Here is a 16,088-nt window from a genome sequence, read left to right as displayed (position 1 = left end):
GACCACATAGGTCTGTATGCACTAAATCCAACAATCCGATGGATGAATGCTCCTTTCCTTTGTAAGTTCCTTTCGTCTGCTTTCCAACTTGACATTCTCTGCAAATGTTGTTATCCAGTTTGGTCAGCCTTGGTAAATCTCTTACTACACTTGATGAACTAATCTTCAGTAAGTTGTCAAAATTGATATGACACATCCTCCGATGCTAGAGCCAGCTATCATTGATCTGAGATAACATACAATGCTTCATAGATCCTTCTAGTAGATACATATTTCCACCAGTCCTTTTCCCTGCTACAATAACAATTCCGGATCTCACAACCATCATCCTGAAAAACAACATTGTAACCATTTTCGTACGTCTGTCCAACACTCAAAAAATTATGATGCAAACCCTTCACATAGTAAACATTGTCAATATTATGCTTTCCATCAAAAGAAATAGAACCAATTCCCACAATTTGTGATGTCTGATCATCTCCGAATCTAATAGAACCACCATCATACTTATCAAGTTTCACGAACTTACTTTTGTCACCAGTCATATAATTTGAACATCCACTATCAATCAGCCATTCATTTCTATCTCTTCTAGCATGTAAAGCAGTAGCAATGGTCTTAGGAATATCAATCTTAGATATATCTCTCTCTACCAAAACCAAACAATCACCATCTTTATAATCTGATTTATCATCAGAAATACCAGCATCATCTTTGACATAATAGGATCTCTTATTAAATTTTTCTTTACCTTCTCTAGATTTTTGTCTTGAACCTTTTTTCGAACACCTAGTAGCAATATGACCAATCTTTCTACATCTAAAGCATTTAAAGGGTAACATATCTTTGTATTTGTTAGTGCCTTTCTTCAATTTTCTTACAAAGTTTGCTTCCATCTCATCTAAACTCTCATCTTCCGGATCTTCCTCAAAAGCTTTAAAGGCAGACTCAGTCTTAGCTTTGTCTTTTCCAAACTTTCTTATCTCAAATGTTGATAGAGTGCCATAAAGCTGCTCTCTAATGAACTTCTTCAAATCATAGGTTTCTTCAATAGCCAAGATCTTGTCACTGTAGCTTTTCGGTAAGAACATCAGGATCTTCTCAATTATGTCTTCATCTGTCAAGGTCCCGCCAAGTTCTCTAATTTCATTTACTGCACTATCAACCTTCTGAAAGTAGCTAGTTATGTCCTCTCCTTCCACTTTCAAGTTCTCATATCTGCGCTTAGCTGTTAGCTTCTTTGATAATTTGACTCTGTCATTTCCTTCATAGATATCTTTCAACATTTCCCAAACCTCATAAGCAGTATTCAATGAAATAACCTTTGCCAATTCGGTCTTATATAAAACACTAAAGATAGCATAACTTGCTTTTTCATTCTCTTCATAAGCTTGAATCTCATCTGGAGTGGTAAGACCATTTGCCAGTTGAACATACTTAGTTTCCATTGCTTTCCAAGTGTTGTATTCCAAAGAGACCAAGTAACCTCTCATTTCCACTTTCCAGAAACTATAGTCGGATCCTTCAAAGACAGGAATAGTCAATTTATGTGCCATCGGATCAGGATCTACCTCAAGCAGTTAAGCTCTTCTCCAAGGAACCAAAGCTTTGATACCAATTGTTGAATATCCGGGCAACTCAAAGGGGGGGTGAATCAGTTAAATATTTAAATTAATTTATCTTCTTCTTTTCACATCCAAACCAACTTATAGAATTAATTGAGATAAAAATAGCATGAAAACATAAACATAAAACAGATCACACAATGAACACTAGAAATGACACGGAAAACCCAAGAAGGGAAAACCACAGAGAATGTTAGTTCTCAATATAAAACACTGGTTAAGGTGATTTTTACAAAGAGTGGCTCACTACAGGTGGGCTCACTGCCCAGAAAAAGGCTTTCTATCGAACAAAGAGATAAAGAAAGAAAGAATCCACCACTGAAACACAATCTGTAAAACCGAACTGCTTTTGGTGCCTCAATACCAACACGCTCACATATCACCCACAGTTAGATCTTTCCTTTCTAATCTCGCATATCCTCAATAACAATGTCATACTTTTTCATAATAACTTAACCAAATCATTCTCATATATATGCTGTCTCCGAGAAGCATAATCTTCCAAGTCGGCCAAGACAGACATCTAAAATAGGTCAACACTAAACATTCTGGTGGTGGGAAGGAATGAGAAGTAGACCATACCACAACACATATCAACACATTACAATCATTGCAAATTCCGAACCCAAAACATGACACACACTACATCAAAGCCGCTACACATCCTCGAATTTCGAACTTAATCCAGACTCGAACATCCTTGCCCAAAACACCAAAAATAAGAATGGAACCAAGATACACATGAATACCATCGATCAACACCATATCCGATAACCAGAGAAATTTGGATCACCAAGAACACATCTGATCCATCAACACATCTTTCGAGGCATCAAAGATTCCAAGAACACATATTACGGATCGCCAACACCAAGAACATCAATGACAATTATTATGTTGACATCAATGACAACCACTCATAATCATCAACAACATATCTACAACAGAACTTAAATTCTCTCCACATAAATAAAATAAAATAAAAAATTTCCAATCTAACCTTGGAAATGTCCCCACACCCTCCTTTCATACTTTTGTGGAGGGGAATAATCAATTTTTAAATATAATATTTCCTTTTTCTCCACAATGACCTTTCTAAAAAATAAATAATATTACAATATGCAAAAAGGCATGTTTCCCTTGGCATCCAATTTGAAGCACACTTAAAAACATCTTTTTAACGAATTTTTACGCTAAGTTGTCATTTTAATAATTCAACATTAGACAACTTAAGTGAATAATTAAACTATTTTACCCAATTTGTGGAAAGCACTGAAGTGACATAAAAATAAAATTCTAATCATACCAACATGATACTAAGGACTTAGGATGATGATCAGAGGCAACTAGGTGACTTACTAAAAATAGTCTTCTCGTCCAAGAAGTTTGGAGAGATCTCAAAAGGTTGGAAAACAATTTTGAAATTGTCTTGAGGGTCCATAGCACCAACTAAGATCACCACAATGAAAAACAACCCTACTATGTTAAGTTTGGAGAGATCTCAAAAGGTTGGAAAACAATTTTGAAATTGTCTTGAGGATCCATAGCACCAACTAAGATCACCGCAATGAAAAACAACCCTACTATGTTGAACCTAAGATCTCCAAGAACTTTGGAGTTCTCGCTTACTGATTAGCTTAAGGAAAAACTCAAAAAATAGACTAATTGTCCACCAACTGATTATTGTTGAGAAAGGGACATTATACTAACTACTTATCCCATCCAAACCATTATCAAACATGCTATTTATTCATCTATTGCCATTATCATGTTACTGCCAATGGAGAAAAATGTATTTGATTAGAGTATATCAAAGAGCTCATAATTCAAGGAAATAATGTTATGTTAATAATATTAAAAATATTTTTTTTAAAATATTTAATAAACATATTTTTATTAATAGTTATGTTGTTGATTTTTAATATTAATTTATTTATATTTAAATAACTTCCGATTACATTATAATATTAGATATTGACTTTATTAATATTGTAGACGGCTTTTAATATTACTATACATTTAACACCTTAGGAAATATGTAAATTGCATCTAATTTTTTAATGTTAGGCTATAAAGTATGTATATATTTACTATGTTCTCCAAGGACACATCCCCAACATTTTTTGACACATCCTTGTATCAAGGACGTTCTAGGGATGCAAGGATGCCCTAAAAATGTTGCCCCACCATCCCCAATAAAAAAAAATGGCCTTAACATTCTAGAAACACAGAAGGATAGTGAATAGTTCCCTTGTAATTACACTCATTTTTTTTCAAAAATGCCCAAAATAAACTAAAATTATTTTATTATTCTTTTGTGGGCCCCCACACACAGCCCTAAAAGAGAAATTTCAATCTACAAAGCAACAAATTTTCAAGATCCTTTATGGTGCATGTTGTTAGAGTTGACTTTGCAAGATTTGAAAGCAATTTTCAAGCACTTTGTAGTATCCCCATTTTTATGCCATTTTGTTTTGTATGCGTTAGCCAGTTTTTAAGAATTTCCATAGGTTTCTTGATGCATTGGGAAGGTTCCAATGTTTTTGATGAGCTCAGTTCTCATTTTCAGTGAGTTTCAACAATAATTGCTATTTTTAGTAAGTGATTGTACGACACCAATCTTTTTGGGTTTTTCTACGTTTGTTCTCTTCGGTCCTCGGAGAACAATGCTATTTATAGTAAGTGGTTGCATGGCACCAATCTTTCTGGGTTTGTTCTCTTTGTGGTTGCATGGCACTGATCTTTCTAGGTTTGTTCTCTTTGGTCCTCGGAGAAAATTGCTATTTATAGTAAGTGGTTGCATGGCATTAATCTTTTTGGGTTTTTCTAGGTCTGTTCTCTTTGGTCTATGGAGAACACTACTATTTATAGTAAGTGTTTGCATGACATCGATCTTTTTGGGGTTTTTTGGGTTTGTTATCTTTGGTTCTCAAAGAACACTGTTATTTATACTTATAGTATGTGCTCATGTTGGCATCAATTATCATCTTTCAGCTTCAATTGGTCAGCATGTTCAATTCTTTGCTTTCGGTGTCTTGGTGATTTTTCGTAAGGTGATGGAAATTATTTTAATATTTTCACTTCAGTGTTTAAAAAATGACTTTTTTAATATTTAGCTTAATTGATAAATATTTTATAAAGTATGTGTCAAAAAGGGGATGCCTAATTGGGAAACATAAGTTGTGTTTTAAAAGTCGGGGCCTTTGTCAAGGCAATATCATATTTGAGTATTTAAATTTGCCCTAATTTCTCCCTCCAAGTCTATATAATGGGATTTTGTCTCTCATTCTTTCCATTTTGTTTTCGCACACATAAGGAGATGCTGTTGGAATGAACTTGGAGTGTTCTTCTATTGATTGTTGAGGATGAAAACCCTCTTCAATTAGTCTGATTTTGGTGGTGCAAGACCCACCCTAGCTGGTGGTTGATTTTTAGATTGGATTTTCAGAGTTTTGCTGTTTGGTGACATGAGTTTGTTGTAAAATAAAGATTTATGACGTATTTTGATTTGGGTATACAGTTTTCAGTGTGTTTGATTCCTTTTTGGAGTGCTGTTCAAGTTTGGTGTGATTTGGGCTTTTCCTCGGTGATGGCCGTACAATTTTCAAAGACAAAGGGAACCATTTTTTTTTTAATCTCTTGGAGTCAATTGTATATTGTTTTGGGTATCATTGCAAATCATTTTCTACTGCGGGGCGATGAGATTTGAGATAAAATACATGGGGTTCTGTTCATTGTTGAATCTTCTATTCTAATCACCCATTTGGAAGGGCAGTGCAGCTCCTCATTGTGGCATGTGGGTTTGAGGAAGTTCCAAACACTCATAAGTGACTGCAAAATCTGCTAATTGGTGGCGTCTCGGCATATATTATGTATAAGGGAGTAAAGGGCAGTTTGAAAGAGCAGAAATTATTAAAAGAGTTTATTATGCAAATTGCCTGTCATTTTCCAGCCAAAGGAGTATTGAAGGATTTACTGCATACTTATCTTCAGTTTTGAAAGATTTTCTGAGTGTTATTTTCAGACCAAAGGAGTATTGAAGGATTTACTGCAGACTTATCTTCAGTTTTGATTCATTTCTAGTGAAGGTTGTGTTGTGACATATTCACACATCGCCCCATTGTAAATGGGGACCCCTACTTTTTGCTTTCTAGGGTTAGTTTTCTTTGCTTGGTTGTCTGGTCTTGGCCATTAGCCTTTGCATTGGAGAGTTGTCAGAGAGGTCATTAGGATAGCAGGGTCTGCTTGAGTTGAGGTTGTCATGTCCCCATCTTTGGCATAGCAAGTAAAGAGCAGAACATTTGCACGATCAAGGATGACCGCCTCAATATTTAGAAGTTAGAAAGCAACAAGTATAAATAGTAAAATGGTAAACATGTATATGTTCGTGAAGTACCCCGGAGGATCCATAAGTCGGGCTGATAATTAAATGTTAACAGAATTGCATCGAAGATGAGTCCAATAATTACATAATACATCTACACCCGATCTGGGTAAGCAAGAATTCAAGACCATCAATATAATGTTCAGCATATTAAGGATATCATATCAGCATGTCATCCATGATCTTAAGATAATAATCAGATTTGAAATACAACAGCACACCATTGCCGTATAGTCATGATCGAGGAAGGAAATCTATAAACCAATTCATAGAGGACTATTCCTTTGATTTATCAATTCAACTCCAGCACCTCGATATATGGTAGACAAACAGTAATCTTCTATTTGTCAGTAATTACAAAGAATACTGCTATGATAATGATCAGTAATTAATTATGAAGAAACACGATGATAGCCACTTATCATCGAACTGGAGACTAACGCCTTATCATACGAATTATAGAGAAATCTGATTCAAGATGGATAAGCTAACAACCTATAACTAAGAGTTCAATTAGACATTATGAAGGGTCACGACTGAGGAAAGGTTTTATCTCCTCACCGTCACAACCTTTCATCACGTATTAAAAGGATATCATATCTTCACAAATGGGGGAGGAGAGAATGAGTTTTTATCCTTTATTCCCAGATCTGAAGAAGAATGAATCATTTAATATTCCAGGCGATAAACATTTAATAAACATGATGTTACATATGTTGAGGAATATAAATAAAGAATACCTTAATACATGTACTAATGAATATGAATAATGAATACTTTAATATATGTAGTAATAAATAAAAATAATGAATATTTTAATATATATTAATGAATATGAATAATGAATAGTTTAATATATGTATCAATGAATATAAATAATGAATAGTTTAATATATGTATTAATGAATATACATAATGAATAGTTTAATATATATATTAATGAATATAAATAATGAATAGTTTAATATATATATAAACTAAGAGAAATAATGAACATTTTAATACATATGTTAATGAAAGGTTCTTAGATGTTAAGGAATGTGTATAAACATAAGTAGTAAATACATATCAGGAATAGTAGGCATATATGTTAAGAAATAAATGTGAATATTGGTTAATGAACATTTTTATGAATATATGTAGTGAATACATGTTAAATCAGGAATATGTACATGTAGGATTATGGAATAGGAAAATAGTAATAAAATGCAAAAATGTATTATAAATGTAAACACATGTTGGAGGCTATAGGGAGGAAACTCCCTTAGTCTAAGGGAGGGATTATAATAATCCCTAGGGCAGTATATATAATGAATATCTATATGCATATATATGGCTTGGTTGACTAAGTTCATCCAAGAAGAGACGGATCTAGCCGGTCCCCTCTGAGGACTTGGATGATGGGATGCATCATCGAAGGCAAGGAATTGACATATGGTCTTCCTTGGATGCCTTGGGTGTAAGAAATTACACCCAAGACAGGAATCGAATTAATCTTCGATTTCCTGGACGGCTTGGGTGTAAGAAGTTATATCCAAAACAGGAATCGAATTAACCTTTGATTTCCTGGATGGCTTGGGTGTAAGAAGTTACATCCAAGACAAGAATCGAATTAACCTTCGATCTCCTAGATGGCTTGGGTGTAAGAAGTTACATCCAAGACAGGAATCGAATTCACCTTCGATTTCCTAGATGGCTTGGAACCAAGATGGGTTCCAAGAAGGCGAGCTTCACGGCCACCTAAGGACATATCTCCGCATGGCATTCGTATCCTTTTTATTTGATAAGAATTGTGATTGTGTTAATTAAATATTTTAAAGTTAAATTGCAAGTTAGATTAGTTATATATATATATATATATATATATATATTTGTTGTATTCTAACAATCTGTTTTGCAGGACAATGATCTCTAACTAGTAGGGACATTACAGAGGTAGGTCAGTAGGTGGTCCAGGTTAGGGTCTCTTTGAAAGCCTTCTCTAGGTTAGGCCTTGCTCTTGTTTCTAGTCTGGGGGTTATGTCTTGATTGAGTTTGAGGAAGTCCTTATATCCTGATAGGAGTCTTGTCTTTTGAGACCTATGTCTTTGAGTTAAGGAAGTGAATGAAGGTTTGTGAGTGAGTATCATCACAGATTTTCCCTTTGAGGGTTTGGTATTGGTCCAGTTGATGAATGATGGAGTTCTAGGCATTGATTGATGTGAAACTGGCCTATTTATCCTTGGAAAACGCCTAATGATCAAGTCTAGACTTGGAAATTTGGAGAAAGGTCAAGAATTTGAGCATTTTTGCAAATTTCGCTCCTGACCCTTCCAGAGGGTCCAGAGTGAAATCTTCCTTAGCTCCCTTTTGACTCCTATTCTAGACAAAACTTTCACTTTAAGGAATGGATTGGGGGGGAATAAGCTTGAGTTCACCTTTGGAGACGCTTTGGATAAGCTTAGACATGGAAATTTGATGAAAAGGTCAAGATTTGAGCCTAAAAGACAAATTTCGCTCCTGACCCTTCCAAAGGGTCCAGAGCAAAATCCTTAGAAAAGACCTAATTTGTCATCAAAAGCATTAAATTGACATCACCTTGAAGGCAAATGGACTTGATTAAGATGAAGGACCCAAAAACCAAGTCTAAGAGAAAAGTTGAGGGGAAAATGAGAAAATTGAGCCTAAAACCTCAATTTCGCTCTGGACCCTTCCAAAGGGTCCAGAGCAAATTTCCTTGGATCTCTCTTCTTGGTCGTAATTTGCATTATAAACCTTGTCCCTAGGGCGTTATTGAGAGAGTATTGATATGTGCAATAAAGTCAAGTGATAAGAAGGTCAATAATTTGGGCATGATTGCAAAAATCACTCCTAACCCTTCCAAAGGGTCCAGAGCGAAATTCCCTAAAAGACCTAATTCTTCACCAAATTCATTGAATGGTTGTCATTTTGAGCAAAAGTGAGGGCAAATTTGCAAGATCATGGAGAGAAAAGGGTCAAAGATCAAGTTTAAAGAAAAGCTAAGGCAAATTGGATGTGGATTGATCCTGAAACATGAATTTCACTCCTGACCCTTCCAAAGGGTCCAAAGTGAAATCCTTAGGATAGCTTATTTCCTCACCAAAAATGTTGAAATGAACATCACCTTAGAGCAAGTTGTCTTGAGTATGATGAGGTAAAGGCCAAAGGGACAAATCCAAGGCAAGTTGAGTGTAAATTGAGTCAAGAAAGGAGAATTTCGCTCTTGACCCTTCCAAAGGGTCCAGAGCGAAATTCATCCAAGCTCCTGACCCTCTCAAGTGGTCCAGAGCGAAATCCTTAGATGGGCTCTCAATTTCACCTAGTGCACTAAGACAACCTTGTTTTGATGGCAAATTGACTTGATCATAGTAAGAGGAGGTTTGATAAGATAAGTTTAAGGTGATTTAAGAGAAAAAGAAGTGTAAAATGAGCCTAAGGAAGAATTTCGCTCCTGACCCTTCCAAAGGGTCCAGAGCGAAATCCTTAGGACTCCCTATTTTCACCTTGTTTCGAGCTAGGATGGAGGCTAGTTGCATAATCATGATGAAAGAAGGTTTGACAAGTCAAAATTCAAGGCAAAGAAAGGATGAATGAATGATGGATTGAGCCTAGGAAGAATTTCACTCCTAACTGTTCCAAAGGGTCCAGAGCGAATTCTGCTCAAAACATATATTTCCTCCTTGTTCAAATCCAAGATCTTAGTCCCTATGGTGTAATTGAAGAAAGATTGAGACATACTTGCCTTAGGAAGTGAATTGAGGTGAAGGAAGTGATGAATTTAAGCCAAGAATGCAAATTTCGCACCTGACCCTTCCAAAGGGTCCAGAGCGAAATTCCTTAAACCTCTATTTTGCTTCATGTTTGAGACCAAGATCTTTGTTCCTATCGCGTAGTTGAAGGAGGATTGATATATTCTTCCCTTAGGAAGTGATTTGAGGCAAAGAGATGATGAAATTTGAGCTAAAATGCAAATTTCGCTCCTAACCCTTCCAAAGGTTCCAGAGCGAAATTTTCTTAAAAGTGTTGTACCTTGCTCAAATCTTGGGGCTAACCTTTTCCTAAGCATTTTTTGAGGGCAAAAGACTTGTTTTGATAAGATAAGAGTGAGAAATGAAGTTTTATGAAGGAAAATTGAGCAAAATGCCAAATTTCGCTCCTAATCCTTCTAGAGGGTCCAGAGCGAATTTCATCATAGGTCCTGTCCTTGGAGAGGATCCAGAGCGAAATTAATCCTAATGTCTTCTTTTTGATGATTTAAGGTAAAAAATGTCATGTTAGAATCAATATATCAGGTGTACTTAATCATCTTTTGTTTGTTTTGCAGATCAACAAAATCAAGATAGAGGAAGATCAGGCCAGGACAAGGAGGACCTATTCAAGTTCCATCATCATCAAGGACACTTTAAACGTGTGAGGGAAGACTTAAGGTGCTTCCAAGTTGGAGGACTTCAAGTGTTCAAAGAGTTGCACATAATAGACCAAGATATCCTCAAGGACCTCATTCTACCACATGGAGAATCCACATGATGTCAAAAGAAGGATCTTACAAACACTTCAAGATAAAGTGAGCTATTAAAGAAGGTGACTTGACCATGACTTCCTATCACCATAATGCAAAATCAAGAAGGAGGATTCAGCAAACACGTGAGAGTCAAGGAGAGGTACATCATTCATCAAGTACATCAAGGACAAAGGAGGATCAACTGAGGTCAATGCAAAGGTACATTGAAGAAGAAGATAGTTTCAGAAGAGTTAATCAAAGTTAGCTTCTCAGCATCACCAAATTGAGTATCAAAAGAGATACGAGCAAGTACTAGACAAGGTGGCATCCCAGTCACTATTCCTCCAGTCAAATAGCTCCACCTCAGCATGTCCAGATTCAATGTACCCAACTCACCAGTGATGACACAAACTTTGAGGCACCTACCCCTGTTTCCTATTGGTTCTTAAATTTTGAATGTGATTTTCTCATTGGCTAAGAGAGTTTGTTGTAACAAACCCTAATTAGGGTTTTTATCTTGTAATCCTAGCCATTGATTGTAAATCAATCAGAGCCATTGAAATGTAAAGAGCTCTTTATATAAAGCTCTGGCTCTTCATTTGTAATGGTGGTTGAATAGCTAAGAGTTAGTAGCTAGAATAGTGAATAGAATAGCAATTAGAGTAGATTAGGAAGAGAAGGCAAGGAATTGTTGCCTTGATTGTAAATGAACTCCATTTTTCATTGAAGTTATGGTGAAGTGTGTTGTTTCTTTGCAATATGCATGGTCTCTTTTTGAATCTTCATTCTTAGATGGCAAATAATTAGATTGAATGAAAGAAGTTACTGAATGCACTCGTGTGGAATCCGCCTAGTCCAAACCACTAGCTCTTGTTGATTGTATGTGCACCCTACATGGTCAACTGGCATTGAATGAGCTTAATCTCAAGTCGTTACGCGTCTATTGTTCATGCATTAACTTGAATGATGATCAGTGTTTGACAGTAATGATTTGAACATCTTCAGAACTACCCTAGAAGATCGCACTGAGCTAGTGTTGAATTGTTCAATTTGATGGTGAGACCTACCCCAGTAGGACTCCACCTAGTCGTTCATCCATCTTCTCACATTCTAGGTCTTAGAGTAGACTTTTTGAGCCCTGTATCTTTTGATATTTCTTTATCTTCCAGCCAATAGATAGGATTCAAGTTCCAGCAGATTAAATGCTCAGGCAATCGAATGTAAGTCCCCTTGTTAATCCAGCATAATCACATCACACCAAATTGAGCTTATCCACACGTAGAGATCCTACATATAAGAACCTTGGAGTCTTCTCGAATGATCCTTAGGCGAAATCTTCAGCATTCGAGGAAACTTTGTTCAAGAGAGGATAAGATACCTTGGTATTTTATTCTATGTTTGCATGTGCATAAAAAACGCATCAACAGGTTGAAAATAGAAAGTAGTTTCAGACCAGCAGTCCTGAAACTTGGGGAACGTCTAAAGGTGTTATTGCTGTTCATGTGGGTCTGAAATCCTCTTTCATTGGCATTGTTTTCCAGGCCTGCAATTTAAAATGCATTCTGATTGATCTGTATGCTTTGTGCTTTCTCATTATATTATGGTGAACTGGTTATTTAATGCAAATTTGGATTATACCATTTTCCTATGCAATGTTTCCAATGAATGCTTTAAAAAGGTGAATGAATTCTGAAACAAACAATAAGCAAAACTATTTACACTGAAATCCAAAACCTGCAATCATTTCCCCAAAACCAAATCAGAGGCATACATTACACATTTCAGTTGGCAAAGTAGACAGATGTTTGAGATAAAATCAGGCAAAACAATACCTAGGATTTCAAGCTCCATTTGTACCTCTCAAGGCGGTATTTCAGTTACAAGGTGGTGGTTTTCCATCACTGGAAAATAGTTTTTAGTTGTTTTTGCATCCACAATATTGCAGATTTGCAACATATAACAATAGACATTATAGTCATAGGACAATGGATATCCAAATTCCTATATGCCCATTTTGAGCTCCCTTTTAATGTTCTCAACACATGACAATCAACTGATTTTTGTTAGAATAAGGCAGCAATTTTCAGTGACAGAATAGTTAGTATTTCAGTGGAAAAACATCCATTTTCAGTAATTAGCAGGTGCTGGTTTGCTCCTATATGAACAAGTTTTCTATCAAAATTTAGAGACAGCAATTTTTCAAAGTGTAAAACCAGTGAAGAGAGTTGGTTTTCTCATCAAAATGTAGCACCATTTCCAAATGGTGGAATCTCCTTCCAAACTATTTCCAAATATACTTAGATCAAGGATACCATTTGGGATGTGTCAATGTCCGGGAAAATGAGTTGGAAGAACATATTCAGAAAGAGAACAAGCTAGTGAAAAGACTTTGGGACAGTGATCTTATTCGGGCAGCCTTCTTTCAATCTCAATACAAAGTCACAAACTTGTTATCACTTGTGTCAACCGCTACAGTTCTAAGAGAAGGGAGATAGGCTCATTGAATGCACAAGTTCTTTGCAAGCTCAGGGGCAGCAGCATAATTTCTATGTTTTTGTCATTTTGTAGTTGGAACTTGCAACATTTAATCATTTTGTTGTATTTTTTTAATTATATATAATACATATCATATGTACATCAACAATTAATTATGAAAGCAAATAAATTTTGTTAATCTGTTCAACTCTCATGTGAACTCTCAATTAAACTATGTATTTAAAATCTAAAATGTATATGATGAATGTCTTATCAATATTATCATATGAATATTTGAAATTTCCCTTTTGACATTGAGCCAAATTTATATATCATTATTTACCATTTTGGCATTGATCAATTATGTGATATGCTCTACTAGTTTCGATACTATTTGTAATTTGGAAAGCTTGCTGCTGGACAGTTTGTGATTACTTGCTTGTCTGCAATCTAGTTTCCATATGCTCTCATCTTGCCCACATCAAGATTTTGGTGATCAAAAGGTGCCTGGATGGTGATCAAAAGGTGCCTAGATTTGTGTTAATTGATTTCAAAAAAACAATTGAGAAATTTGTGCTAACTCTCCTGCCAGGGACATCACAACATTTAATGTGCAGCCTAGTCAAATCCCTGTATGAACTTAAATTGGTTCCACAAGCTTATTATATCAAAATTCATCAATGCAAAAGTCTAGAATCAAAATAAGTTGCAATAATGTTGTATTAGACATAAATTATTATTGTTTATGATATTGCAATGGCTTATATATTACTTGTATCTTATAACTTCCTCCCTCATTAATGAATAATATTGCACACACAATCCAACGTATGCCTATTTCCCTGACAAAAAATATAAAGAAACAAAACTTGAGAGATAAGTTAATCTTAGGAAGAAAATTTCATATGTGGCCAATGCACATTGAAGGCATATATGTGCATATGACTATCAAATGTGAGACAATAATGAAAATCCATCACTCTTGAAAATCCAGAAGGTGATCGAACAAGCTTAGAATTGTAAAGGAGTGACTCAAGGAAGATCCACACAATCAACAGAAAACAATAACAAAGATTCTTTAGAATAGCTTGTAAAGCACTAAACACATGATCCAATGCCCTCATTTTAATCAATGTGGAGTTATCAAAGTATATAACAACTGAATTCTTGTTCGTTCATTGAAAAGATTTTCCTTGATGGCAGTACATTGAAAATTTTGAGGTCAAAAAGTACATTATGATTTTATGGCATCAATTTAGTCAATAAGGCACCATTAATAGCACAAGACTTTTAGTAAACATAAAAGATATCTTATAGCAATAAAATAAATATAAATGTCCTCACCTGCCCAGAACCTACTCGAAAGATGTAGGGTTGACCCTTTTCCAAAGAACTGAAGATCAACAGAAAGAAAGGTTAAAACAAATGGTACAATATAAATACTTACCATGATGTAAGTAACATTGAGCTTTTCTATATTAGCAAAGAGGTTCCTCTAAAATTCTATGACCACTTCTAAAGAGTACATAGTTACTGTCTAGACGATTAAAAGGTTCATAGCGGAATGTAGGTGGCATGGGTAGTCTTTTTAAAAAATATTCTTTTTCAATTCAATTTGACTGAAATACTTTTATCTAGCCAAAATAAACATTGAAGCATCAAGAGCTGCTAGCTATTTCCATTTTTAAATCACTGCTTGAACTTCAAAATAATAGTAAAACTATATTTGCATGTAGTACATGTATCTATAAATTGAAGCTTTCCAGTGAGGTGTCATCTAAATTACATGTAGTACATGTATCTATCAAATCATTGAAACATGTTTGCTTTGGTGACAAATGACAAGGTTCCAAATATTCAAATCCTAAAATTGGTGTACTGTGAAGACACTGAAGTCTGAAGGTGAACCAACTAGCAGTCGTATCAAGGGCATTGGCAATATAGTGAAATGGCAAAATCATCTCGTACCATAAGATTCTTGACAGTGATTAGGATGTTCAAATGTTCCTCATACAGGATAATTTACCTAAATCTGGAAATTTCTTTCAGACATTGTTTATTCCATTGGATTGTGCATTTATGTGGTTACTTAAGACCAATGTTTGTCATGGCATTGAAATTCATTGCAGAATATCTGGTCTTGTGAAATTTATTCATGCAAATATTACTAGGAAAAGAAGACATAAATAGCAGCCACTCAAAATAGTCATTTAAGCAATATGCACAACTATACAAGTATTTAAAATAGGCTCACAAACTACCAAAATGAATCTTTTGGTGTCTAGAAATCCCACTTCAGGAAAGAAATGTATCATTAGGAAATAGAAACAGACTAAGTAGGAAATTATCTTGCAGGGAAACACCAATTAAGAATCTCAGATGATTTCGGGAAGCCTTTTAAAGGAAAAGATGACTTCACCAAGCTCTTTATGGGACAAGGGAATTCATGGTTGATTGACTAAACTTTAAAAGTATTATTAATATTATATTACAAGCCTTTTAAAGGAAAAGATGACCTCACCAAGCTCTTTATGGGACAAGGGAAATCCATGGGATCAAGTAAACTTTAAAAGTGTTAATAATATTATATTATACACTAAGGCCACATAATGCAGGGTTGTTTAGATTGTTTGTTAAGGCAGGATTTGTGAAAATAATTTATCAAAGACATCATGTATTTTAAGTTAATTGACATGGTTGTCTGATTGAGATCAAGTATTTGTATTGCAGTGAACTGATCTGATTTGATGCTGAAAAGAAATACAATAATTGCTAAAGAGGGGAAAATTCAATAATGCCTTCTTCCCTCTCATGGAATAAAATTCTTGTTGTAGAAATCAGAACCATAGAATAACTGGAAGAATACTTGAAGCAAAATATGGATCTATCTATTGTCATCAAAGGCAAAAGCATCACTGATAGTGGTTGTCAAAAACAAAAAAATCATGAATCCTATCATACATATTTCAATGATGGAAGAATCCAAAAAATATCTCAAAGGTAGATAAAAGAATATTGGATCTGCACCCCTCCCAAACATCTCAAAGGTAGATAAAAGAATATTGAACTGGCATAAACAACTAAATGGAAGCTATACTAGGCC

The 16,088-nt window shown here is 35.1% G+C and overlaps 1 protein-coding gene across 2 annotated transcripts in view; it reads right to left on the bottom strand.

The window, feature by feature from the left end:
- The window catches only part of LOC131061246 (peptidyl-prolyl cis-trans isomerase FKBP16-3, chloroplastic), a 283,352-nt gene that overhangs the window by 64,111 nt on the left and 203,153 nt on the right, over positions 1 to 16,088 (bottom strand). For both annotated transcript variants that reach the window (XM_057995165.2, XM_057995808.2), the window contains exon 5: positions 14,330 to 14,378. In XM_057995165.2, coding sequence (XP_057851148.1) covers positions 14,330 to 14,378 — 49 coding nt within the window. The remainder of the gene's footprint in view (positions 1 to 14,329; positions 14,379 to 16,088) is intronic.

The sequence above is a fragment of the Cryptomeria japonica genome, chromosome 3 (assembly GCF_030272615.1).
Source record: "Cryptomeria japonica chromosome 3, Sugi_1.0, whole genome shotgun sequence".
Taxonomy (NCBI): domain Eukaryota; kingdom Viridiplantae; phylum Streptophyta; class Pinopsida; order Cupressales; family Cupressaceae; genus Cryptomeria; species Cryptomeria japonica.
Note: the sequence above shows the minus strand (reverse complement) of the source record. Positions and strands in the feature narration are given on the sequence as shown.